The sequence below is a fragment of the Lichenostomus cassidix genome, chromosome 5, assembly GCF_008360975.1.
Source record: "Lichenostomus cassidix isolate B80296 chromosome 5, HeHo_3.0, whole genome shotgun sequence".
In the NCBI taxonomy this organism is placed as follows: Eukaryota; Metazoa; Chordata; class Aves; order Passeriformes; family Meliphagidae; genus Lichenostomus; species Lichenostomus cassidix.
The window spans coordinates 40,731,681-40,759,651 of record NC_139486.1 but is presented as its reverse complement, the minus strand read 5'-3'; the positions used below and the strand labels follow the sequence as shown (position 1 = coordinate 40,759,651).

The window sequence follows — 27,971 nt, the reverse complement described above, 5'->3', positions numbered from 1 at the left end:
ATTAAAACACAAGCAGTGAAAATGCAGCCATTGCATGACTGAATGGGAGTTGGTAATGTTAGCTTACTGCTGCAAGCTCTTACTTTTGTGTCTATTTTATTTGACATCTCAGAACTACCTGTTGTAAAGTTAGAAATGCTATAACAGTGAGTCTTCAGAAACCTTTCTCCTGGAAAATGACCGTGAGCCTGACAAGTATAGATTTTCTAGTTGACTGAGAAGGATTGTGGCTCGTGGTGTCTTCTTGTCCCCCTGCAAGATTTCATCAGAGAAGTCAGTTATTAATGGGCACCTTTGAGAGTTTATCTTATGGAAAGTTTCTCTTATACAAGTTACTTATGTTAGCAGAGCTGCATCAGGTGTACATCTGAAGAAGTGTTGTGCACAGACCTCTTCTGCTGAGGTGTGAGGTCTGTGCTGTACCAGCAGAGGGAGTGCACTATTCAGTGATAAAAGAATTTGGGGTGTAAGTCTTCCTGGGAGCATTTTGTTAGAGTAGAAAAGTTACAGATAAACTACTTCAGTATATATTTCTGAAGATGGTAGGGTAGAATAACAGTTTAACTCAACATATGCTTAAAGTTCCAGAGATCCACACAGACTGTATAGTTTTCCAGAATGAAGTAATGCTTCAGTTGTAGTGTCAGTATTCATCAACAATCTAACAAAATTGTCATACAGTTTCTTGTAAAATTTGCATCTTCTCAACCTCTTCACATTCTAAAATGGCTATTGTTGCACATATAGAAACTTACTGAGGATCTGCTTGCTGTGTGTTAATAGTGTTTTTCCTACTGTTTGAAAACTTTTTTCTTGACTACAAACAACTCCTGCTACTGGATTTATTCAGAGTTTGAGCATAAGATTCCAAGCTTGAAAATGTTTTCTCCTGATGGGTCTGTTGTGTAATTAAACAGTAGGCATGCCAGATGCTTACTGTTCTGGGGAGAAGAGCACATTAGAGATGTGTGCCATCTGTAAGACACTTTTTCAGGAGAACCCATAGAACTAGAGAATCATGATATGAAAAAAATAATTGAGGAATAGTCTGTTTATCTTTTCACTTAGATTTTTAGGATGTAATCCTGTGAATATTTAGTTCAGTTTTTGAGGTTGATACCATTTCTTACATATATGTGGGTTTTTTTAAAAACAATCATATTCTCTCTTCTCGTCTGACTGAAAACATGAAGTTTGTGATGGAAGAGAGCAGAAAGGTCTTAAGCAAGGAGCTGAAGGTCTGCTGAAATGTGAAAGTACAGGAGAGGCAGAGAAGGTTTTGTTACTACCCATTCAGGCTCTGCCCATAGCATCTCCAGATCCATGGCAGAGATGTACTGTTAAATTCTAGAGCATTATCATCCACTTTCTTGCCTTTGGACTAAACTTTCTCCCTGCCTAAAAGACAATGATATCCCCTGTCCTCTCAGTAACCTGCACCATGTGCCATCAGTAGCACTTGTTGGACAGCTCTTCTGGTGTGCGTCAAGTAACTCCAGTTCTGGCTGAAACTCCTTAGACTTGATGTAGGAAAGTAAAGATATTTAGCACAGATTGATTCTGCAGAAATGTTGAAGTCTGTTTTGTTGCCACAAGTATAGGCAATTGCTCATTGTTTTACTTTTTGATCCATCTTTTTCTTCAGTGGTCAGCTCATTGGATTTCCTAAGGCATATGCAGGATATTAGAAGGGATACACTGAGAGATAAGACTACATCTTCACCTCACAGGACAAATTTTCAGCCTAGTTGGTACTGCTGTTCAATATTTTTCCCGGCTGTAAAGTATCTAATGTTATGGAATTTTGGCAGGTGTTTGAGAACTTGTTTCTGTCAGAGCTTTTAAAACACATATCTTTCCCAAATCCTGTTGCATGCTGCCTGCCCCCATCATATCCTTAGAGCACTGTTGGGTTAGATCACCTATGAACGATGCAGTCATGCAATTTTGGGGTTCACTCAGTCTGGCATGAAGTGTTGATTATTGTGATGTCCCTTGATGTACAGTGATGTACCTTGAAAGCACCCTGTACATCACTGAAGATAAGCCATGTAGAACTGCTTAAAATATGTTGGAGATCTCATGTCTTTTAAAATACAGGTTAAAAAAATTTACAAAATACCACCCTGTTCCCCAGCCACAGTAGATGTTTTTTAAGCAGTCTGGGCAATATCACATTTTTATGGTGATGTGCAGTGCAGGAGTTACTCTGGTCTTCATCTAATATACAAAAAAAGAAGTGTTATGGGTCATGAGGCCATAAATAGGATGAAGATTTTTCATTTGTGGTGTTTTCTCATGAGAGCTTGAGACTTCCTACAGTCATATACAAGGACTGAATTGACAAACTGAATGAGGAAGAAGATGAGGTAGTATGTGTAGTTTCATGGTTCTTGTCATAATCTCATCTTAAGCTTCTGGAGGGATTTAAATAGCAGAACTTTAATGATTGTTGGTAGCAGTTCAGTTAGTGTGGGTTTGTATTACAACTTTTAGATAACTCGTTGCATTCTGAGTCAAAATATTAGTGGCGTTCAGTGAAATACCGCATAAAAATCCCTGGGTTTTTCAATAACTGGCAAGTGTTGAGAAATCAAAATTAATGTTGTTCTGTATAGTTCTAACCATAGTTCCTTTGTATTAACTTTATCCTCTTGAGTCAATACATCTTTGTATTATACAGCCTTTAGTTTCACTTGGGAAAACAAACTTGATTTGGCTATTGGTTTAATGTCCTGAAAGCCAAGGGTGCTAGAATTGCTGTCCAGTGGAAGAAGTGGGCAGGTAATGAGCACAGAGAACAGCTTCAACTACTTCAAGGATCCCTTGTTTCTCCTTTGAAAGTTGCAGGAGTTACTTGTTGTGGAAGGAACCACAAGTTTGTTATTTCCTTTGCAGCATCGCAGTATGCTAACTGCATTGGGAGTGAGGCATAAACTTGTGTTCTCTTGAAAAAGGAGCAGGACTAAATAGCTGAGGGAGTGCTGGCTTAGCGGTTGATTAAGCCAGGAGCTGAATTGGTTTGCAGGCTATTACATTGTGGGGGAATGCAAATTTTAGGCTTACAGGCCAGGCTTCGCTTGGAAATTGGCATTAACAGAGAAAGGGGGAGAGTAAATTATGTACATGCACATCCCTTGTGTCGGTGGCAGTCTTCATGTTGATGACTTTACTCATGTTTTACTCATGACTGACTGTCAATACAAAAGGCTAATAGGCCTTACAACATCAAGGATTTTTGTGGTCATATTTGAGACACTTTTAATTTTCTCAAGACTTCAAAATACATAAATACTTAGTGTTGAACTGAGAGATCTGGTGTCAGCTGCCCTCCTAATGGAGGAGGAGTGAGAAGTGAGTTACACCAGGTTGTGTATCCCAGGCAGGACATGGAAATAACTACCACAAATTCTGAAACTGTGAGTTCAGGAAAGAAACAACAAAACCGACAACCAATATAAAATTGAAAGGAGGAGCAAAAGTTAGTGTATTTGAGAAAGAGGGGAAATATTCTTTTCTAGACCTGTGTGTAGAAAGAATTAAAGCCTGGGGAGCAGCAATCCTGAAAGACAGTAGGAAATGACATCTCTCTCTCTCTGTCTCCAGTGAGTGTTCAGATGGGCTAGTGCAGCCTAATACCACATCTGTAAAGGTGCCTTACCAGAAATCAGGCGGTAGTTCCTTGTCCCCTGCTGAACCCTATGTGAATTTTCGTGTTTGCTGTGGGGTCACAGTAAGTGGAATATAATTCTGAGGACAGTGGCAACACTGACTTGTGAGATCACTCTCTCTCTATGTATTCCAGTCTAGTCAAGAGGTTTCTTTACTTTTGTATTCAAAGGCATAATCAAAGAGGGGGTTGATGATTTAGCCAAGTACATAATACAGGTTTAAAGCAGAGAGGGACAGTTGCCAATGCTTGGAAAAGGAGCAAGTGTTCTATGAAGATGGTCACGAGTAGCATTCAGATGGTCCAGAGGGAGGAATTCAATGCTGTGGTTTCCCACCTTGGTGACTTTGAACCTGAGAGTGTGATACACAGAAAACTGGATCAAGGGAAATGTGGCTGTGATCAATATTTTTAAACAATAGTCAGAGAAGCACTGGGGATTTTTCTTCAAAGTACTAGTAACTTGGGGAAATTCAGGTAATCCTAGAGTTCTCTGGCTTTCTGTAGATTTGGGGTTGACACAAACACGCATTTCACCTCTTGGAAAGAGAAAGTTCAGCCTTATTGTTTCAGCAGTCTTTGTCCTGTGTAATGGGCAAGAGGCAAAATATGCTTATTTTGAGAACTTTCCCTTTTTAACTTGACTCCAAAAGTTTGTGACTCTAAATAGGGAAAACTTTCTCTTTTAAAACTGTTGCTCAGAGGAAAGTCACTGAAAATGAACAGGGCTTGTTACTTTCATAGCTCCCTTTGTATGTCCCGTGCCTCCCTTATGGCCACATGGGTTACTGTGTGAGTTGAGGTGACATCAGGTTTTCTTGCTAGTTTTTACAAATAAAAATCATTCTTGTTTGACTTGGGCTACAAGCTGCATGAAGAAGTTACTGTTTCAAGAGAGACACATTAAAAAAGCTCCATAGATACTGAGAATATGCCTCATGATCAATTTAACTACCAGTGCATGAGAACAGTTCCGTAGCTGTTCAGTGTACGGTCTGCGGGCGAGGGTGCCAGTTAACTTTGTTAAACAGCTACTGCATTTGTGAACTTGTGTGAATCCTCTGCCCAGGCACTCTGAGTTGTCTTACAGTAGCAGTGATACTTTTGTACCTGAGTGGGTGCACCACAGGGATTTCCTGATCTTTAAAAAGTTCTGTTGCTCTGAGTTGTTAAAATTTCACCCCAGATTTGTGAATGAGGGAAGCTTCTTTGCTGCATAACACAGTCGCAAACTTGTCCAAGTTCTCTAGTCTCACCCTTTGTTGTGTTTGTATAGCCCTAGTTACAGATCATTATACCCTTTCAAAGTGGAAAGAATGACTTGCAGTCATAACATCATAGCATACATAGTCAAGAGTTTGTCCCTAAATATACAACTGTGGTATTAGATTTTTGGCTTTGTATAACAGTTGTGGGGCCTATAAAGTCTGAAGGATGACTTTTGAATATTTACCTCAGCTTTTCCTGCTGTGTTTTAGTAGTCTGAGTGAGCATCACTTGAAAGATACTAAGATTTTTTCATGTTATAATTATTCTTTCCAAAAGCTCTCCTGAGCTATTGCTTGGATTAGATTGAGAAAAGACTACAACACAGTGATAACTAAGAATGGGAGGTTTTCTTCTGAAAAAAAAAATCACTGGAAATCCATGGTTATAAGTTCCAGCTATTTGTTAGTCCTCTAATAGCAGTTTTTAATTGTAGCACCTGCTTTAGATCATAAATTAATTACAAGTCTATGCATTCTTGTAGTTGCAGGTAGGAATCTTTGCTTTGGTAGACTCAAAGTGGTGTTACTTCGTCCAGAACTAGAAGGTAGAAGGCAGGTTTGGTGAGGAAGAGTGGAAAATGCAACCAGTGCTTGCCAGGAGTGTAATAAGTGCAGTTGCAGATAAAAGGCCATCAAGAAATCATAGCTGCCTATAAGGTTATTGAAATGGTCTGTAATCAATCTCTGCCTTAAACTAGTAATTTGCCCTGAGCATCCTGGAGCTTGAAATCTGGATGGTTAGGTATGAAAGAAATTTACTTAAAAACAGTACAGCCCTCCAAACCAAAGGAACTATGCCCCAAACTCGATGGTAGCATTATGTGTGTATGTGAAATAATTGTAAAATAAGCAAACAAATAGACTGCAACAACCACTGCTTCATGGTTGTGTGCTAAACATAACTTTTTGCCAGACTGTATAAAATACCAAATGTTAATAACTTTTGATGTTGAGGGGTCTGTCTTAAACAAATTTCTCAGATGCACATGCTCACTCTGCTATAATGCAAATTTTCAGAAAGCAAAACCACTTTGTTTTGGATGAGCTGGCAGTTTTCACATAGCCTAACTACTTGTCTGGAATTATCTGAGTCTTCAGAGTCTTGGGAACATGCCCGTTTTCAACTGTAGGAATCATATTTCTGTGGAAAGTAGTGTTCCTTCAGAAAAAAGATTATATGAAGGAAACCTAACCATGTTCAGTAATCACCAGCTGAAGGCACTCTTTTTAGGTTCATTCCCAACCTCTCCTTTAGGCTTCCTGACACTTCCTTCTATCTGTATTAGGTTGCCTTCAGAAAAACAAACACTACTGTAAAGTTCTCTGACATCCTACATGCAGATTCCTATAGGTTGATTAATGCTTTGCCATTTATGAAATACACACAGTACAGAACTATCTCTAAATAAAATCTAGCTAAAATTTTGGTGCTTTATCTAGGAGATATTTATTCAGTTCTAGATGTTTTGGTTTTGAACTTTTTCATAATGGCATGCCTGAGATTACAGCTATTGAGGATGAGTACAACCCAGTTTGGCTATTTTGGATAAGGATCATACAATGCAAGCACGTGTGGACACCACTGACACCATTATTAGTGGTAAAACTACATTTCTGCTATTAACTGTTTTATTCTAATTAATGCTGAAAATGTGTTACATGTGTGTACAGTGTATAAAATTGCTAGACCTGAGTATGGCTGCAGAATACCCTGCCAGCATTTTTCCAGTAGTGCTCTTTGAGCATGCACTTGGCTGGGTCAGGTGAGACTGACTCAGAGAGCTGCCTTCTGTTATCTTGCTCTTTAAAAATAATGGTATTTTTACGTCAAGATACTGAATATTCATAAACGTCTTCTTTTCCCCACATCACAAGGTGTGAAAATACTGATAGAAATTTTTGCCCTATTTCACAGAATTTTGAAATACCCTCAAAATAAGAATTTTAATAAAACAAATGGAAGTGATGTTGACTGTGAAATCCAGTTTTGCTATCAGTATTTTTCTGTGGAGGGGAAAAAAAATTGCCTGTCCAGCTGAACTTCAGAAACAAACCATTTAACACAGTTGGTGGTGAGAGACTTCTCAATTTCTACCCAAATTGTTTACCTATTGCTGTATTTTATCTGTCAATGGCTTCATAGTTTTTTATTTTATATAAGTCCACCAATTATTGTGGCATATTTTTCTGTGCTCTCATTTGGATATCAATAGTAGCCAGCAGGTTTGTGATAAACTGTTAAAACTGCTTGGTGGGTTGCAATTTGGGTTTATACCATGAATGCATTTGTATGGATTTATGACAAAGTTTCAAACGTGGGGTTCCCTCTACACTACAGTGGGAAATGGTGTACTGGATTTTCAGACCATTTATGGGTTGCCTAAGGGAAGGCAATTTCAGTCCACATCCATGTGCCAATCTGTGGAGATGACAGGCAGCATTACACTGTCCTGAGAGGCAAGAAACAGTATGCTGCTTTTAGCCAAGGGATCTGTGGAAGAGATCACAAAACTTGCGTCAGATAAAAGATCTTCCCGTCTTGAACTAGTCTTAAAATCAGCCCAAACCAGTCTTTATCCTTTAAGATTAAAATAAATAGTTGTTTCTACATCTCTTTTGAAGCATTAGTGTATGAAAAAGCTCATGTATGCTTAAACTTAATACTAGGGGTTTTTTTGAAGCTGCATCAGATCTGTTTAGCTTGGTGATGCTTATCAGCTCTGAATACTTAGTTTGACTTCTGGGGCAGTGCTGACAGCTAAGTGTGTCAACAGCTGACTTCATGAAAGTAAGGCCTGTTCAACCCCTGCCTGTATAGTCCCTTATCGAAAATGTCACGCAGTGTGGCTGATGGCAGAATCTATTCCAAGGGAGAAATGCCAATAAAATGCAAAACACAGCCCTTCTCTACCATTTGCTTTGTGTGTCAGCTGCAATCAACTGAGATTGTTTTCTTTTGTGTTGTTTCTCCTTTATTCCTGACAGGGTATGTTTTATAATTCAAAAATGAAAACAAACAAACAAAAAAAACCTCAAACCCAGATTGAGTCATATGTAAGGGCTAATGCAGTGGTGATAATAAAATGACTAGCTTCCCACAGTAAAATGTGTTTCTCTGTAATGAAAGTGCTTACAGGTGTTTTGTGTGCCTGTATATGCTGATTTCTTTTGTGTGTGTGTGTTTTTCTTCCCATACTATTCAAATACTCAGTATTTTATCTTAAGCTGTCAATGTAATTTGGGATCAGTGGGAGTATCATTGTTGTTTGGTGTGTGCTGGTTTTAGTATTTCATTACCCACCACCTGAGTTCTCAAAAACCTTCTTGGAAAACCTTTTAGGTGTCAAAAGTGGTAGCAGTTTATATTTCTTGTCTGATCTGTCTTTGGTGTCAGTGACAGTTATTCATAGGGTTAGTTGGGGCAGGATAGAATTTGGCACAAGCAGAGTTTTGATACCATTTCATGAAGGCAGAAGTTTTGGATTTAAATTGTATTTTAGGATGGTAGTAATTAGTAGTGGGGAAATTAACTATTTTACACTAATTAATATTTTGTCCAAGTTTGGATCGATGTTTAATTTGTTTCCCTTGTCAGAGATGCTCTGTCTGCAACTGGGAAGCTTGTTTTAGAATTACTGCTCTGGAGAATCCTTCAGCCTGCTTTTAGATGGATCGCTCAGAGTCACAATGAAGGCAGGAGTTTACAGAGCAGTGAGGAGGTTTACTAGGTGACTTTCCTCATGGGGGTGTAGGTTTTTTTGGTGTGAAAACATCTGTCTAATCAGAAAAAATATTTTGGAGTCTTAAAATATTTTCTGTAGGTAACATAATGTAGGAAACTTATGTTCACTACTTCTGTCCAGTGCTTTTGCTGCTCCATAATTTATTTTTGACTTAAACTCAACAGTTCAGTAAGCCTAGCTAAAATGTGTTGGATAATGTTCTGAGTCTTGGCATAGGTGGTAAATTTGTCGTGAGGAAGAGAGGTCTTTTTTGTGGGAAGAGAAAGATGGTACATGTACTGTAGTACTCCAGTGTTTCAATATTCTTTGAGGCCATGGATGCTGCAGAGTGGTGAAGACATTTGTTTTATTTACTCTTGTGCTGCTAGCTGGATGGGTTCACCAGATTCAGTGCACACACTACTTGACAGAGCCAAGTTATCCAGGTAGAATAAAAATAAACTGCCTACGCAAAGTATGGTCTCTGCTTCCCCGAGCCTGCTTGGGGTGGAGGGGGGTGGCAGCTGCTTCTGGGAGGAACGGAGGCTTCCCTCGGTCTCTGGCTGTCTGGTGTCTGCATTCTCAGCCATCACGAATGTTTTCCTTTTGCAGATGACACGATTGGTGCTGCCCGGCATGCTGGAAAGGTGAGTCACACTAACACTATCCAGACAAAGTCATCATTATTTATAGGGGAGAATCCTTTCTTGAAAAATTCATTACTGTGACTAATCAGCCTAGTCTCCATGTTTTAATGGCAGAGTAGTGCTGGGTGAGTCACGCTGATGGTGCATGAATCATCAGACGGTGGAAGCCTTTTCCACTCGATTCCCTTTTTATTTTTCCTCTCCCTTCTCCACTGTTGTGGTGATTCCTTTTAGAACAGAATTAAAAAGCCCATCTGACTCATCAGCACTAACTCAACAACCTGCTATTCTGAGGGGGTGGTTACAGTTCTTGGGAATAACCTTCTTAAGGCTATTTCTCTAAGTCATTGTAAGTAAAATGGATGCAAAGAATATGTTCTCATTATACAGTAGGAGGTATATTGAGGAAAGTCTGTGATCATTTGGAAAAGTAGAATTGGAGACCAGCTCTTTAGAATAACACACCACTGTCGCCAGGGAAGACGTGTACTGACTTCTCAGCTAGCTCCCAGGTGAAATTGAAAGGTTCACAGATTCTATTTAGTCCCCTCAGGCTGTTTTCCAGCTGCCGTTGGCTCTCCTGGCTGTTTGCCATCTCTGTTGGGGTGCTAACCCTGCCTTGTTCGGTCAGGCTTGAGCCATGCTCACAATACTGGGGAAAACTGTAGAACCATGCAAAGGAATACGGCAGGAGGAGTCTGTATATGGGGCAAGCCTCCAAATCTGGCAAACATGGTGAAAAAAAGGGTGTATTTTGTATCATCCCACTGTCTGTGAGTCTTCATTGCAGAGCAGAATTCAGTTATTGAAGTGTTGCGCAGATACATGGCAGATGTTTCACTTTCAGAACAAAGCTTCTTCCTGGGTACAAACTATCAGAGCTAGTGGACAGTATGGGAGTCAGTGTCTAGCACATCAGGGTGATAGTGAGCTTAGATTTTTACTTAACCAATCAGGAGATATGAATAAGTTTATTTCATGTAAAAAGACTTGAATTAGAAAGAAAGACCCAAGACTGAGCTCTGGGGCAGGAGTGTTAATATTTCCCAATAAAGCTGGAGTAGAGGATGAGGATTATAGTACAGTGGTGATAGATATTCAGGGCTTGTAAGTCAGAAGCTACTCCTTGTACTATTGATAGATAAAGGGACTTGGTTTTTTGGTGAAACCACTGCCCTCTAAAGGTGCCAACATGACGAAAACCATTATGCTTTTGAAGGGTTTTAATGTTGTTTCATTATTAGGTTTTGGAGCTTACAAAATATCAACAGTTTCTTGCCTCAGTTTCTTCTTTGTTTAAAGAAATATTGTATCTATCCACGTAGCTGACTTATCTCTTCAGCTTCTCAGGACAGAATGATGTATACTCTACTTATAGAATGTCCCATGTATGTTTTTCTGTTACACATTTACCCGAGTGAGCTGATTTCAATGAAAGGCAGCAAACCAGGATCCTGCTGGCTTCTGGTTCTGACTGCCCTTGAGCACACATCACCTGTCCTCTTAATTCTCTAACTGCATGACTGCCTCAGGAATTCCAAGGATAAGTGTTCAAGAACCCTGAAAAATAAAAGGTTAATAGTGGTTAAAGAAAAATAAAGTACACATCTTGAGCTTTTTCCTGTATGTAAGGAACCACTTCAAAAGACTGCTCCATTTGGATGACAGCCTTGGTTTCTGTCCCAGGGAAACATATTTGAAACGGCTTCCATTTTTTGTTTGATTTTTGTGAAGTTGGTTGGGTTTGCAGTGCACAGAAGCTGCCAACTCCTGCACAGTCATGGCTCACAGTCCATGAACACCATTAGGAGTCTGTAACCACAGGAGGACATGGATGTCTAGCAAATCCAAGGGCATGAATGAATTGTAGCTGGACTCAGCTGCTCTTTAGGTCAACCATATATTTCTCACATGGGACCACAGGCTAGAAAAAAGTGCTCCAGGCTCTAAGAATAAGGCTAGACTAAGAGTCTCATTGTCATTCCTCACTTGTTCAAGGAGGAGGGCATGTTGAGTAGATAGATGTGACGTAGCATGTTGGAGCATCTTGCAGCTCACTCTAGTACATACTTTTGCAGATTTGAATGTTAGTTTTATGGCAATATATTGCAAAATAAATACAAAAATACAGCGTGCTTTGCATCGAGGTCTGATAAGAGAAAATAAAACTACATCCTGGTGTGCCTTTTTTATTTATAATAAACACAGCAGCCTTAGATGAATGCCACTTCTGGTAATGGCATTTAGATTCTCTGCTGTGGCTTTTCTGCTGTGCTCTGAACACTTACAGTGACAATTTATTATCTGAAGCTTCCTATTACACTTAAATGAGCAGTTCCTGTGTAAATACTCAGGCTACTGTCTGAGGTGGGAAACTCACAGAACTGAAAATCAAGGCTTGATGTCTTTGGGGGAAAAAAAAAAGCCACCACCACCAAAAATCAGTTGACTGTTGCTAGACAAATACCAAACTATGGTATTTATTGCCAGGGAAGTAGCAAGTGCATAATTACATTACAGAAGAAGCTTGCTCTTTCCACTTGGCATGCAGCTGGAGCAGGCGCTGGTTGCCACAGCAACAGGGAGATGGCTAAATATAGCCTCCCTGGTGCTGGACCACTTAAGGTAGAATGACTGGGAGGTGTGAGGGTGTGGGCCTGGCTCTCTTCATCTTGACCATCTTGTTTTCTTTTGTTTAATTAATGGTGCAGTCAAATTAGATGGACCCAGAATTTCTTTTTGCCACACTAATGCTCAAGTAATTATTCAGATCCCTCCCTAAAAGCATTTATTCTGCGATTGCTCTAAGAAGCAAAATTGTAATAGGAGTAATTCAAAATGTTCCCCCTACACACATGCTTCTCAATTTCATTTTATGTGGAGGTTTTAGGTTATGAGCTTTTAAGGCTAGGACTGTGGGTTTTTTTTTTTTTTAATGCAAAAATACAAACAGCAAAACCCCCAGTGGCACTGACTGCTTCAAAGAGACCAATACACAGAGCTTCTGCAAGGGGCTGCTATTAATGTTTTGTGTTTCTAAAAGGGTTTTCTTTACTGTGTCAAATCAATAATTCACTCCATCTAGGTGATGGTCACGACTCCTGGTAGAAAGCTGCAGTGTAGCCAGACACTGCGAGACCTGTGCTTGCAGCCTGAATGCCAGCCTCTCTCCTAAAGCTTCAATTTGTTTTAAAAGTGTGAGGCTCGTGGTTATCCATATCTGTGCTGATCCTTCTTTGAATCCCGTTAAACTTTTGTCCTCAGTTAAATTTTGTGGCAAGTACTCCCTAGTTTGAATATGGGAAGAACACTTTTCTTTTATTGGATTTAAATTTCAGTCTTTCATTTAAATAAATGTCATCTTGTATTCTGAGAGGATAAATCAAGATGTTGATCTTTTTCATTTGTCAGTTTGTATTATCTTACCATGGCTGCTCTTAATAGTGTCTTAAATAACTAAATTAATGTATCAGGGTGGGTTTTTCTTCTCTTCCCCTTTCTTAAATCATCAGCTTCTTAGTATTTCTGCTCTGTATTTGGAGGGATAAAAATGGTCTGAAGACTGTAATGCAAGATTTTGGTGGTGGTGAAGGATCTGTCCCTCCTACTCCCAATATCTGGTTGTTTGGCTAGTTTTGGTGACTGCTGCACAAAAGAGAACTCCTTGTTCAGGTTTTTCATGGAGAGGACAGTTGATTTAGAGTCCTACAAGATTTGTGATTAATTCACATTATTTTCTTTTAGTACGCATTGTTGGTTATTGATGCACTCTTAAATACTGATTTTTCATCTGCCATTCCTGTAGTCTGTTCACATAGCAGCCTGAGCTTTTTAAAAAGTTCCTCATAGTATTCTCCAGTCTGGTAATCTCTTAAAAACTGCATAAATACTCATTTCACTGCTAATCACCATTTGAGCTCATGAATAAATATCACAATCACCACCTGTCTTGATACGAAAAACTTGTAGCATCCACTGTTAACCTTTTGCTGTCTTGGAAATTCATGGTCAATTTGTGGTCTTATGCTTTCCATGCTATGTATTTTGATCCATATTACTACTTTATTTCTCCAACCAAGCCTTGCAGGGAAGTCCTGAAAAGTACAGTGAACTTTGGCAAAGGTGTTTGAAATCCTGAATGGCAGAAATTATTATTTTCTGTCACATTTGCCATCTCATTCCTCATAAAAAATCTGTCACAGATGTAATTCACACTTGTATCATGGCGCAAGCCATGCTGGTTTGAATCTATTGTTGTAATTTCCAAAGCATTTATATTGTTTTAATTTTTAATGGTGACTTAAATTAGTGTTTTATTTTTAAGATGGTTACTTAAATCACTGTGGCAGCAGTGGTGTAGGGTATACCTGATTGAAGAAATATGATGGAAACTTATGTGAATCTGCAGGAGCTGAGCTGTGTGATGCCTACCTGCATGAGTATTCTCACTGCAGTGAACATGGCAAACCTATACTATGTTCAGGTAAACTGGTTTGAATTTCCAACAGGGTGAAAAGAAGCAGAGATGTGTCTTTCACTAGGTTGAACTGTCTCACAGCACCTTCTAACACAGTAATTGCCCTAATTTGCATGAAGCTTTTAAAATTAATTCTTTTTTCTACCTAGCACTAAATATGTCTGGTTTTGTTGATAAAACTAGTCTCAGGAATAGACATGGCACAAATCACTCTGTATTAGGAGGTCAGGAGTCTTCCTGCATGTGCTTTAGAACAGCTTGACAGAGCAGGTGGCCACTAATTTCTGTTATCTTTACCAAAATACTGTTGATGAATACCTTCAGTGTTACTGTAAAACAGCTGTAAACCAACGTTCATTTTCTGTGTTTATCCACTGAATATCCTCCATATTTATTAAACCACTTCTGTATTTGAGCAATAGATAGAGATGCTTCCTATCTTGAAGATCCATCCTGCAGTAACATTCAGAAGATGAAAGGAATTATCAAAGCGTAAATCATACAAGAAATCTGCGTTGCCATTGCTGCTATCTCATCCCAAGATTTGGAAGCTCCTCTTGAACTTGTGCCAGCTTGACTCAATGGTTTTGCATAGTTTAGTTCAGTGCATGTGTATATATATGTGTATACAAATACAGCTTTGATTCTCGGGCTGTATTGACCTTGGAGTTATTCCTGATTTATACCAGATGCTTGGATACTTACAGGGAATTTAAATTCAGGATTTGTTTGGGGTTTTTAAACAGAGCTTAATCTCAGTTGCATTCTAAAAGGTTTTTTAGGCTTGCTTTAATTTTTGGAAACATGGAAGATGTTTCCTTTATTTCATGATTTTTACTTCCTTTCAGATCGAAAGGGATAATCCTGAATATTGCATCAGCTGCAGGAACATCTCCAACTCCCCTGCTGACTCTTTACTCTGCAAGCAAGGTAAGTGTTCCTTTCCACACTGAAATCAAGGGTCAAACATAAGGCAGCACTTACCGGAATAAATGTTTTGGTGTCCATCTAGTGGTGCTTTCATGAACTAAAAGTACAGAGTTTCTGTCTTGAGTTTTTCCAATAGTGGAAGCTGGAAGGTTGAGAGATGACTGAGTGCAAAGGTTTACTGGCTTGGAAATGACTATTTTATGTATTTCCTCATGTGTTCCATTTTTACATGGAAAAGGATGGTGGTGTATCAAGCAAGCTTAATGTGAGGTTGAGAAAGGACATTGACTAGGTTTAATACACTTTCTTATTTTGATTTTGAAACTTCTTTCCCCTAAATTCTGTGATGATTCTATGATCTACATTTCATCTTAAGTTCATCTGCTCTGGTTTCTCTTTGTGTCACTGGGAAAGTTTCATCTTTTTGCAGCTGGTCTTATGTTTTGTTTTCCAAATATACTTTCAGTGGGTTCTAAAATGTTGCCCTAAAATATCTCCAGTGAACACCATAAAGACAGAATATGGGTACACAGTATGGAAACGAAAGATATGTGATAAAACAGGATGCAAGAGACATTTACACTGGTATTAAAGCAGTATGGCACTACAGCTTTTTCAGGCATACCTGGTAATTACTGTAAATACTTCGAGGATCTCAGAGTCTATGCAGAACCTCGACAGGATGAAGAAACGTTCAGTAGTGTCATTCATGTCAGAACAGACCCATGTTTTCTCTAGACTCTCAGTAACATCTTCATATTCCCAGAAGGGAGTTGATGCACTCTATGTTATTTCTACTAAAGGAGGAGATACTTAAGTTTAGGAGCCTGAAGTAGTGTTAGCTGATAAAATTACCCCTTGAAATAGCTGTTTCCTGAGAGGACTGTTCTTTGTTTTAATACAAATGGTCACTTTTGTTGTGGCAGTGCCTTCAGCTTTGTGGAATGAATTGAGCTTCTGATTTTAGTGATAATATATTTTACGCTGATTTGGTTAGTCCTTTCAATGGGAATCTGAAATATTTCTTCCCCTCCCCCTAAAAAACTAAATTATAGGTCAAGTAATCTGCCTATTCTCAGCACTGCCCATCTTCTACCACAGCAAGATTAGTAAGCATGAAAGTGACTCCCCTAATGTCACCATAGAAAGACTGTATCTGCAGTTTCTAGGATTTTTTTCCTCATCTATATAAAGGAGGTTTAAAGCATAATATCCTTCAGGTGTAAGTCAATGACTTTGGCTAATTATCAGGAACAAATGCAGTCCAACTTCTTAACCTTCCTGTGGAGAATTCCCTCGTTTCTAATGAAAAGAGACTCTTTTAAAGGAATCATAGTGCTATATTTTGACGGGTTTACCTATCTACCTGCATTAATGCTAATGAGAAGTGAAATATGATTATATTATTTTCAACCTTGCCCCCATGTCTTTAGTGTTTGGGTTTGTTATCAGATATATGGGTATCTAAGGAGAAGAAATTTTCTAACATGCAATGCCTATCTGCTTATTGAGGGAATGTTTACTTAAAGAGCATTTGTAAGACTCGTAGTTCAAGGTTGTTGGGGGACTTAAGCTCGTGGAGGTAAAAACCCAACTTGTTTTGAAATAAATTTTTCAAGATGAAAAGTTCCAAAGCTTGCTTCTATACTGGAAGTTGCTTTTTCTTCTCATAAAAAATGAATATTTTCTTTATAACAATCTCTTTGCGACCAGTAGAGAAGACAGTTTCTTACTGTGTCTCCATATTTAGAGCAGTAGCTAACATCAGGACTTTTTGCATGGAGGAATAGTTAGAAATTTGAGTGATCAAAGCACTTAATATAGTTCTTTTTAGTAGATTATGAGTATGCTCTGTGCAGTTATTAGACATGCACCTGGCAGCTGTGTTCAGGAAGTGCACTAAACTATTGGGCATGTCCATACAGGTACCTTACTGTTGCAAGAGGATGGTCAGCTCACTTGAATAGTTGCTGCTAGACCAGACTTCAATCTTGTTCATGTTGAGTACTGAATTTTGTTACAAACTTATACTCAGGGGAGAGGGAGAAGGAAAGAATAGCTGAACAACAGATCAGCTCTTTATGGTTTAAGGAGCCTCCTTTTAGCTTATACATGCAACTTGAAGTAGAAGAGTAAAAGGACCTACCTGCTACAGAGCAAAATTTAGTTTTATTTCAGATCTTCTAAGTATGCTCACAGGAGTGTCTGTAGTGTGGGAGTGTTTCTGTTGCTTCTTGTATAGGCTGAGTTCAGTAGGATGGCCTTGCTAGGAAAAACACTGGGCACTGCCAACTTTAAGTGCTGGTTTCAGTTAGGACTTGTGTTAAACCACTGGTGTCATGGTGACCAAAGGAAAACTGTAAAGGAGGTGCAGTGCTAGAGCTTTGCTGCTTGTTTTGAAACTGGTCTGAAGCAATCCCTTCTTAAATACTTGAACTAATTTACTTAGTATTTTTTTAGCTTCAAGCATGGACAGGGTAGTTTAATTCATTCAGTTGAAGGTAATCCATTCATCGTACTTGGTTGTATCACTTCACCAAAACAAGAAATGGTAGCAGAACCTGATATTTTGTCTCACTGGACTGCAGAAGGGTAAAGTGGGAATCTATGCTGATTTGAACTGCTAAGTAGCCTTGGATTCTTAGGACAATATTTCCTGGCAGGTTTAAGGAGGTGGCTGTATCAGCTTTGAGGGCATCTTGAAGGCAGGTGCTAACATCCACCTTTTAAGCCCCTTAACTTCTTTCTTTGAACTTTTAGTCTTGCAATTTCTAAAACTTCCAGAAGCTTGGAAGAGAATCTGTGGAGGTGGACTTGAGGATTAGGAAGAAGTGTCACTGTAGGGTGTCATTTTTTTTAAAGTGTAGAGGCAGAGGACTAAGTGTTTAAACATTGTGCTCTAAAAACAAGAGGAGCCCAATTAAATCACTCTTAAAAAAAATCTAGGGAGATGACATAAGTAGTGAACATATACTCTTCCTTTTCCTCTTTTAACTAGGCTTTATGTAACAAATCTAGTTCCTTTTTCTTCTAAATTAAAAAAGGGCTTATTTGTTTAGATTCAACTTTGCTTCTGTAAAAACCCTTGATAAGCGCAGATTTTCTGTTTGAATGGCATTGCTCTTAGATGCAAAGTTTCATTGAAAACCTAGGGTTTTCACTTTGAAAACAGGAACTCCAAATATGCTTACACAAAATTGTCAAACTAGAGTTTCCATTGTAACATGTGCATGCTGCATGTTTCCCTTCCTCTCTCTCCAGGCTTTTGTGGATTTCTTCTCCCAGGGCCTCCATGCAGAATACAAGAGCAAGGGCATCATTGTGCAGGTGAGTAGTTTGTTTCATGTAAGTGTGGTTACCACAGCAACATTGGTGTCTTGGCAACAAAAAGGAATCAGCATATTCTCTTATTCATGAGTGTGTGACACAGATTAAGGATAAGGATTTCTTTTGATCCCATTAGCTGCTCTCTTAAATTACTCTGAAACCATGGGTCTTGAAGCAATAAAAGACATGGTTTGTTTTTGTGTAGGTTTGATTTGGTTTTTTAGCTGATAGTGCTAATTGAACCTTTATAGATAAAGTATTGTATAAAATTGTGGACAACACAGTAGAATACATCTTTATGAAGCTTCATCTACTGGATGCACTTGTGGAATGCATTTGTACAGGCATTCCATGGGTAACAACTCAAATTACTTGAATAGTAGAATCCCTGCAGTGTCAGTGAATCAACTGCTAATCTAAGCATAGTTGAAGAATGAACAAAAGCCTCAAAGATCCTTTGTGTGTAACTGACTGATTTAATTTTCTGTATAACTAGTGAGTCTTGCTTCATACCCCTCCTTGCCCCCCTCAGTTTGTTTACCTTCCATGATTTTAATTATTTTTGGTGTGGCACAAAAGCAAACCAAGCCACTTTATCACAGCTTTGTAGTATTTTGCTTTAATATCACTTCTCACATACTCTTACTGTTTGCTTCCAAAGCTGAAAGGTCCAGCTTTGGTCACAAACAGTGAACTTTCCATTGCTGATTAAATCTCTCCTATCCAGAGCAAGAGTCAGTTTAGTAGAGGTGGTATGAGATCTTACCTGTACTCTGAAGACAGTGGTATCTCTTTCTGAAATTGGGGCTGTGTCCATGCCTGTCATTCCTCTATTCTGTATAATGGTTCTCAAAACCCTCTGAACTCCAGAGGCTTTATGAAAGGTAAGGCACAAAGTTGCCTGCCTTATTTGTGTAATTATCGTACACAAGAGCACAACCCTTATTACTGGGTAATACTGTAGGGAAGTTGTTACCAGATTAAGGCTATGTTACCTTTTTGGTGTGCTAGATTATTTTTTCCTTTTAAACATAGTTAGCAAAACAAGAGCCTCTCACCAGGAAATGTCCTGTCATGTTTCCTGAGAATGGATTGCATTAAGAAAAAAGACAATTGTTGGGTGAGCTATTCCCATACAGTCACCAACCCTTTAATGGGAACCTTCTGTAAACTTAGGCATAAACCTTTTATTAAATATCTGAAGGGATGCTGTTTATTTTGGGATCTGTTGGCAATGGAGAGGAAGCTAGCAAAGCTGGACCCTGAAAGCATTCTAACTGCTTGCCTTTAGATCTGCACTGGTAAGATTATATCTTGGAGTACAGCTCTGAAAGCTTAAGTTCTCCCATGAATGCTTGATTTTGTGTCCTAGCACTCTGGGATGTACCTTCAGCTAAAACAATGTGCAGCAATGAAGGATGCATAAAAAAGTAGCACTCTGAACAGACACAGGTTCAGCATACAGGGTCATTTTGTGTGCTCTCAGTTCTTGACGTGGATTTAGTTGGGAGTAACTTTCAGAGTTTCATGTCTCCTTGTTACTTTCTCTTCTCACAGGGCTTCAGCCCCAAACTGTCCTGCAGTGGGTCAATGTTTACCACATGGCAAGTTCTTTACAGCTTCTCTTCATTTTTGCCCTTCTTTATTACTTCTATATTCCCCAGTGTCTTTCAAATTTTATTACATGCAGATTTAGCTTCACTATCAGACAGCTGTTCTTCCGGACTTTTTATCTACATGCAATGTGGCCCTCTCAGGTCTGTGATCAGAGTCTCAAAATGAAACTCAAGGAACTTGTAGGGTATTTCCCTTTCCTACATTAATAATACCAAGTCTTCTGGGAGGACTTCTTTCCTGCTGAAGTCCACCTACAAACTGTGAGACACAGGCCACTTCAACACACAAGCTTCACTGACGATAAAGATGGTGTGCATGTTTTCATTTTTCCCATTGTTGTGGTACAACATCTAACCTTTGTTTTCTGGTGTTTTCTTAGGCAAGGCTGCTCATACTTCAGTGTGAGAGTGCTTAGGGACAGATGCTTGCAGGAGAAAGAAGTGTTACATCTTTAAGATGTGTTCTTTCTATGTGCAGTTGTCTCCTCCTTCCCAGATTTTGTCTAAATAGTACTTTTAGCAGTTTGGGGAGAATGAAGGAGGAGTAAGAACTGTTTGTTTACTACTGTGGAGTACCTATTGAGACTGAAAAGGTGAATAACCCAGTAACTCATGCTTGGCTAAAGGCATTAAGCACAGTATGAATGTATATAGTATAGGAAAGATTTTCTAGCTTTTGAGTATAGAAAAGCTAGGAAAAGGGTTTTTGATGACTTATATTCAAACAAAGAATTAAATCTAACTTTCTGTATCTACAGTTATGTTTTCCTGTACAACTCTTCATAGGGTGTGGTAAACTGTCTTTGTGACTCTGGTGTTGGCTTAGGGTACTGAATTCCTGACAGCACTGCTTTGTATCCTTTAAATGTAGATAGTGAATTGCAATTGAGTTATGTGGGCCTGATTATCAATAGCTGTCACAGCCTCAATTTGTTATGCTAATTTTATTGTAGTCCATGTCCTTGTCCTCTTCTTTCAGCCTAAGTCACTATAAGCCACTAATGAATATTACAGGTGCCTTCCTGTGAAAACTAGCTGACCTATCTCCTTCAATCCCTTAGGAAGACTGCATCCCTCTTAGATTTTTTTGAAGTTCGTCTCTGTGACCTTCAGAAGCATAACACTTTTAATTCCAGACTTGCCCTTCCAGCTAGATCATCATCACTGAAACCAGTTAACTTTTGCCATGCCAACACCTGCAGAGTACCACTGTGTGAAAAGCAGAAACAATGTGCTGGTGGGATTTTACCAATTTCTTAATATCAGCCTCAAGTATGTGTCTTGCTCAAGTGGATTGTCTTCTGTGGAACTGTTTTCTTTCAGAAGATAGTGTTTTCTTTCAATATAGCCATCTTTGGATTAAAAATACAGTCTGCCAGCTGACAGGTCTGCTGAATTTTACATAAACATCACAGTAATAGCATGGGTTAAAACTTTGTGTGTGTTTACATGGGGAAAAGAGGCAAAAGAAAAGAAATGAGGAGGAAGATGACAAGGACTTTTCTCAAGACTTTCAGAAAGATCTCTCCATAAAAGATTTCTGTAGACTCTTCCGAAACTTTTGCTCTCTTAATATGTCCAAAATACTGCTTGGTTCTTTGACCCTTTTACTCCCTTTTTAAACTTCAGTCAGTTATTGGCATTGTCCCTCTATACTTCATTAATATGTGTAGCAAAAGTATAGCAGTAGAAACTCTGTTTTCTTTTATTGTATTCACTACATAAAATATCAGACCACAAATTCGTGAAAATGTTCATTTAAAAAGATTGCCAGAAAGTTTTCTACCCTAACCTCCTGCTCTCCCAGCAGTTGGATTGCCTAGCAATTAGCAGTGGGATTTCTACTGGCACTAGGTTATGGGCTAACTGTGGCTTTATCCATCCACATCTTGGAAACCTTCAAGGGCAGGGGTGCTGTGAGCTCTCTGGACAGCCTGTTTGAATGTTGTGCTGCTCTCCTAGTAAAAAGGCTTTCTCCCTAGTGCCCAGTCTGACAGTCTACAGGCAAAATTGACAGTTTTTCCTCTTGACATTCGATCAGGCACTACCAAGAAGAGTTTGGCTGTTCTTAACTACCATTGAAATCATTTTAGGCAGGTAAGATGTTCACCCTCAACAATGAACAGGCCCAGCTCTATCTCCAGGTATTCACAAAAGTGTGCTGTCACCAAACTGATTTCTAATGGCATTGTCTTCCTTCCTCCTAAGCTTTTTAGCTTTGATATTTAGCTTTCTATATGGGTCAGCTTTGCTTGATGTAACTCATCCATTTCCCCGTTATGTTCCCCACTCTCCTTTTTCCTGCATAGGAAAGGGAAGGAAACTTACTTGGCAACATCTGAGAGTTCAGGTCTTTTTATTTTTTTTTAAGGTAAGGTAAAAAATGTGATAAAATTGGGTAAACAAGCTATTCTGACTTTGGAGGACTTGAGATCTGTCTTCTTACATCCAAATAATATTCAAGAACCCAATTTTGAGTGCAAGCCAATTTTAATAAGCATCAGTTGTAAGCAGTAGCAAATGTTTTAAGTGAGCAAGACATATTGTACTGACATAAGCTACTTTTAAGGCATGTTTTGAAACTGTAGTGCAGGCTAAGCTTTCTGTGAATAAGGAGAGTTATTTGCCCAGGTAGTGTGGGTTATATCTGAATGCAAAATGCTGAAAGGCTTTAGGCAGTGAATATTTTTTAATCTCTTATGCCTGTTTTAGATACAGTTCATGAATGTCTGAGTTCCTTGTGGGAAGGAAGAAGGGGTGAAGACTAAATAGATTCGTGGGGTCTCTTGATATACATTCAAATAAGGTCCACTTAATAGGAAGATGGTAAATCTATAATGTATCTGAAATTAAATACCTGTCTATTTGTTTTTTGGAGTGTATCTGGGAGAAGGAAAATGTTGGAGTGTAATCCCATGCTTCTATGTGTGCTGAAGTCTGTGGATCAGTTCAGTATTGCTACCATATGGTTGCTTTTTCAAGTATCCCCATGCACTGTTGTTTGCCCCTTCATGCTATCCAGTGGTTTAGCTGGGTAATGCAGTTCACTTTTGAAATCAATTTTGAGTAGAGGAAGACAGAATAAACCATATCTGTTGTGCCTTTCTCACTGGGGATGTTACAGATATAATTTGGTGGTGAATAAGAAGCTTAGAATTTTAATTTTTTTTAAAGTACCAAACTAGAGATTCATCTTAGAAACGTAATCTGAAAAGTAGATAAGGTTCACATTCAGGAGCTGGAATGAGGTACCTATGCTGTTATGGTAGCAGAATAAGTAATTTTGTTCTCCAAGCATTTGTAGCTTTTGGTGACTTTAAAGGCAATGGTAGCTTTCACTTCTGAAATTTAGGTCTCCATGTTTTTCCTCCCCATTTAAGAGTGGACTCATGCAGTATATTACTGGAAGTCCTATTTATAGACAGAAGGGTACGGTTTTGATGTTCTAAGGTGAAGGAATGAGTAGGCATACCAATGTTTCCTGTTTCTGTTGAAATGTGCACAGCTATGGTATGGATACACACTCAGTGAGAACTGAACGAGTCCTTTCCCCCCTGTGCTGCACTGCTGAGAGCGTGACAGCAAATGTTTCTGACGTCAGGCATGTGTGGTCATTGTTCTTTAAGAGACTGTCATGGGGAAGCAGGTTTACAAACTGTAACTTGCCCAAATACACTGCTTTTTGAGATGGTATTCTTATTTGGAGATGCGTTAGTGTAGTAGAATTGGACACACACTTCTCAGGTACCTGCTGTAAAGGTAGAGCAGTGGGAGCACTCACTAGATGGGCAGTAGTGAGTGGATGTATTGAATCACTGCTAGAGCCACTGATAGTGTCTTAGGAGGTCCTTGTCAAAGTGGTGATAAAGTTCCAACCTTTCTGAGCCTGTGGGATACGGTATGTATAATAGCTGTTTAAGTGGCTATAGACCAGGGCTTTTTGGATTACTTTTCTAGAGGCAAAAATTGAGGACAAGTTGAAAGTATTGCCAAAACCATGACTATGAGGAAAGAGCATTGCCTCCTACTGTACAAAGATATGTGCATTTCCCTTTCCTTCTCCTGCAGCATGAGATTGGGATAGGTGGAATGTGGTTTTGCATCCTCCAGGTCTATCTTGCCCTACCACGGACATGCCTTTGTGCTATCAGTGTCCCTCCATCAACATAATTGTTGGTATGATCAACATGCTGCTTCCTCTTGCCTTTGCATTATGGACAATTCTGAGACCCAGCATCACTTTTCTGTTGCTTCCAAACATTGCTATAAAAGCCCATTAACTGTGCTGTGTTTCTTGATACTTTCTTCCGTCCTTGAGGTCTTTCCACAGTGGTACTGATAATCTCCTCTGTCCTCTGTGGAGTTACAAGCTCAATGTTCCAAGTCTTCGGGGTGTTCTCTTTTCTCCTTCCTCCTTCTCCCTTTGTGTTTCTCTCTGTGCAGGTCCCAAACTGAGGAGCTGTTACTGTAAAATCTTTCTTGGCTTCTGCACCTTCTTCCCAAGTAAACTTTGGGGCTTTACTACAGAGAAGCAACAGTACAGCATTTTCTATTAAACAACTGGAATGAAGTCTTGGACTTGCAAAGCAAATTGAAGGAGTAGGTTTTCAACCCTAGCCTTGCAAGAGTGGTTTTTCTAGGGCTCCAGCTGGTAATGTTGACTGTCAGCAGACAACTGAACTATGTCCAAATATGACCCACGGGTTATCTGATTGAAAAGTTTTTGATCTAACATTGTGATCCCATTGTGATCTTAGAACTGAGAGAAAGGCTGGCTGAAGCTAGAATTCAGTATACATGTTATCTGATTTCCAATTACTTTAGATCCTTGATGGATCTGTAAGTTTATCTTGAAAGTATTCACTGCTTAACATGAGTTTTCCTGTGTGCAGAGTGTTCTACCATATTATGTGGCAACAAAAATGTCCAAAATTCGCAAGCCGACCTTCGACAAGCCCAGTCCTGAAACGTATGTCAGAGCTGCCCTGGGCACGGTGGGCCTGCAGTCCCGGACCAACGGGTGCCTAGTTCATGCACTCATGGTAAGTCACCTTGGGAAACAGAAGCATCTGGGAGTGTCCTTTGTGTTTATTATGGAAAAGGAGTAATGCAGGCTATAAAATGCTGAGATCTCACCCTCTCCCTTTTTCTTTTTCTCTTTTTTTAGGGATGGATCATCTCTTGTCTGCCTACATCTACTGCCATTAACTTGATCATGAAACAAAACAAACAAGTACGGGCTCATTATTTAAAAAAAATGAAGGAGAAGTAAGTTGGAGGCAACTTGATCTCACGAGTCTAGGACCTCCTGCAGGTTCCATACCATGCTGCATCATCAAGTAGACCTAATGTTTTAAACATCTCCAATCGTAGGTGTGCTTTCTAACAAGCAAAACAATCTTGTTTTGAGGATACAGGTGAAAAAAAACTGTTGACTTCTAATACTGATTAAAAAAATAGGCTTTGTTTATAGATACTACTGTGAGGGGGGAAGTGCTTCAAACTAAAATTGCACCGTGCTTTAAGAAATACTTTCATGGACTTGATCAGACATCACGCTGTTGAGGAGCATCTTGGTTATGTAGTATCCATCATATCTATTATTGTGCTCATGGGTAGAGGACAGGAAAAGAGTAGTTCTCATATATTTCCAGACACCTGGGCAGGAGAGGAAAGGGAGTACATTTATTTAAAAAAGTAACCTAGCACTGTTTCCAGACTATTGACCTCTCGAAACTCAGATTTTGGATACTTGCAAGGATTCTACACTATCAGCCAGGTCATGAGTGCTCCCCTGCTTACATGGTCCAGTGTGATTTTTTGGTTATGAACTTGAGGGAAATAGGCCAAAACCCAAAATAAATGTAATAGCTCATCTATAAATATATACATAAAATAACATTACGGAAAGCATTTAAAATCTTGGGTCTTGAATATGGATTCTAACTTTTCAGTAATATGTAATCTTCACAATTTGTAATAACATTTTTAAAAGTTCAGTGCCTGCTCTTTGTAATAGGTGGTGATAACACAATGTAGATAAATGTCACAAGTTACATGTTATTTGCTGGTTGCTATGTAAAAGATTATGGGTACTTTAAATGCAGAGCTTGAAATTAGTTGCTCTCCTTGTTAGCAGTGGTGGTTAAATTCTTTTTGAAGTATGTATCAGTCTGTCTCTTTGGTGAGGTCCTTTGAAATGTGAATCCTGAATATTTAGACAGCTTTAAAAATGAGAATCAGGAAATGTCTTAAAATGTAGAACAGTTTTAATTTAATTGCATTAAAATTAACTGATTTGTTTCATAGTTCTGTTCCAAAGTGGAATGCTCCAGTGAATCTCAAGTTAGCTAACTCCTGGACATGAGAAGTCTGCATTGCTGTTGTCTGTATTTACCTACTCTTTATTTAAATATTTTAGTCTCTAACATTCCTTTTTATAAAAATAAAATGTATAAAACTTGCAAGGCAAATGAATTTGCAAGCAGGCTACCACTGTTTTCTGTGGTGACTTCCTATGGTTGAAGAGGGGAGGTTGTTTTCTGTCCTTCAAAGAATAATTTCAAGCTCTGATTTTGAAGTAAGATGTGTTGCACTGAGACATGATTTGGGGCTAACATTTCTGTACATTGAAAAAACCTGAATACCGATGCAATGGTGCTGATCAAATCTGAGATGCAGATCCTATCCCATAGTTTTCTTAATTTTTTGGAACAGGGATGGTGAAGTTGGTGGTATTTGTTCTCTAAGAGCACGTGATTTGGTTTGCTGTGGATCTGATGTGAAAATGTTGGACTAAAAAAATTGTATGTTTTTGACTTTATAAAACAAATAAAATGAAAATTACTCTTGAGTCTTTAATGTATTGGGTTTTTTCTTTAAAAATGTTTGCCTGTACATTCAAATGTTTCTGATTGTCCTTTATTGTGAATAACAACGCATTGAAAATTACTTTACTTGTCCATGCCAAAACCAAAGCTTTTATTAATGTGTGTTCTTGGCTGTTGTCTATCCCTTGTCTCGGGTGCTTTAGGCTTTTAGCATCTCTGGCCAGTTGAGGTAAGTGATTGTCCTGCTCTGCTCTGCACTGGTGCAGCCTCACCTTGAATGTTGTGTGTGCAGTTTTGAGTGCCACAATATAAGAAAAATAAAGGCATTTGAAGAGTGTCCAAAGGACGTCTGTGAAGATGGTGAAGGGCCTGGAGGGGAAGCCTTATGAAGAGCGGCTGAGGTGAGTTGGTTTGTTCAGCCTGGAGGAGACTGAGGGGAAACTTCATCTAGGTGCACATCTTCCTCACAAGGGGAAGTGGAGTGGCAGACACTGAACTCTGTGGTGACCAGTGACAGGAACCAAGGGAACAGCATGAAGATGAGTCAAGGGAGGTTTGGGTTGGATAGTAGGAAAAAGTTTTTCTCCCAGAAGGTGTTTGGGCACTGGAACAAGCTCGCCAGGGAAGTGACTGTGGTACCAAGCCTGACGGAATTCAGGAAGTGGTTTGGACAACACTCTCAAAAAGCACATGGTGTGATTTTTGGGGCTGTTCTGTGCAAGGCCAGGACTTGAATTTAAGTTGATCCTTGTGGATCCCTTCCAACTTAGGACATTCTATGATTTTACAGTGCTGCTACTTTAAAATCAGTAGAACACAAATTTTATTAGAACTGTTAAGCTATTTATAAATAATTATTTCCAAATAACAATTTTCTAACTGTTGAAGGTGTTTGGAAAGGTATAGCAGAGGGAATGATATGCACATCCAAGTGGCAGAGAAGCAGGGGTGCCCAGGTAAAGGGTTCTTGGAGCCCATGGTCCCCCTTGATGTGGTGTTGGCAGGCTGGGTTCCCACTCTCATGCTTCCTCTGAGCTCTTCTGTGTGCCAAGATGCAGCAGAGAATCACTAACCTGATTTTTTTATGTAGATTTTACTTACACCTTAATCTAAATTGCCTGGACTTTGATTTTGAATGTCTGTTCACCTCGGTGATTGAAGTAATGGCTATTTAACAGCTGTCCACGTCCCTGGGACTATCCTGTACACCTGTCAGGAACAGCAGGTGGGTTCTGGTGGCATCAGTCCCGTCCCTGCGCACCGCAGCTTCCCAGAATGTGTTTGTTACCGGCGCCGTGCAAGGCCTCGAGTGCACGTCCGCTCCCTGCTGGGGCGGGCTGCGCAGGGCGGGCGGCAGGCGAGCTGGGTGCCGCTGGCTGCCAGGGCCCGGGCGGCAGGCGAGCTGGGTGCCGCTGGCTGCCAGGGCCCGGGCGCCTTTAATGGAGCTGTGCCGCTGTGTGCGCGGCCGGCGGGCGGAACTGCGG

The 27,971-nt window shown here is 39.4% G+C and overlaps 1 protein-coding gene across 1 annotated transcript in view; it reads left to right on the top strand.

Annotated features, from left to right (window-relative positions):
* HSD17B12 (hydroxysteroid 17-beta dehydrogenase 12) overlaps nucleotides 1-26,510 on the top strand; it is an 84,012-nt gene extending 57,502 nt beyond the window's left edge. The window contains exons 7-11 of the mRNA XM_085062632.1: nucleotides 9,273-9,307; nucleotides 14,633-14,714; nucleotides 17,976-18,041; nucleotides 24,550-24,699; nucleotides 24,825-26,510. Coding sequence (XP_084918758.1) covers nucleotides 9,273-9,307; nucleotides 14,633-14,714; nucleotides 17,976-18,041; nucleotides 24,550-24,699; nucleotides 24,825-24,929 — 438 coding nt within the window. The 3' untranslated portion in view covers nucleotides 24,930-26,510. The remainder of the gene's footprint in view (nucleotides 1-9,272; nucleotides 9,308-14,632; nucleotides 14,715-17,975; nucleotides 18,042-24,549; nucleotides 24,700-24,824) is intronic.
* The last annotated feature ends 1,461 nt before the right edge of the window (nucleotides 26,511-27,971 follow it).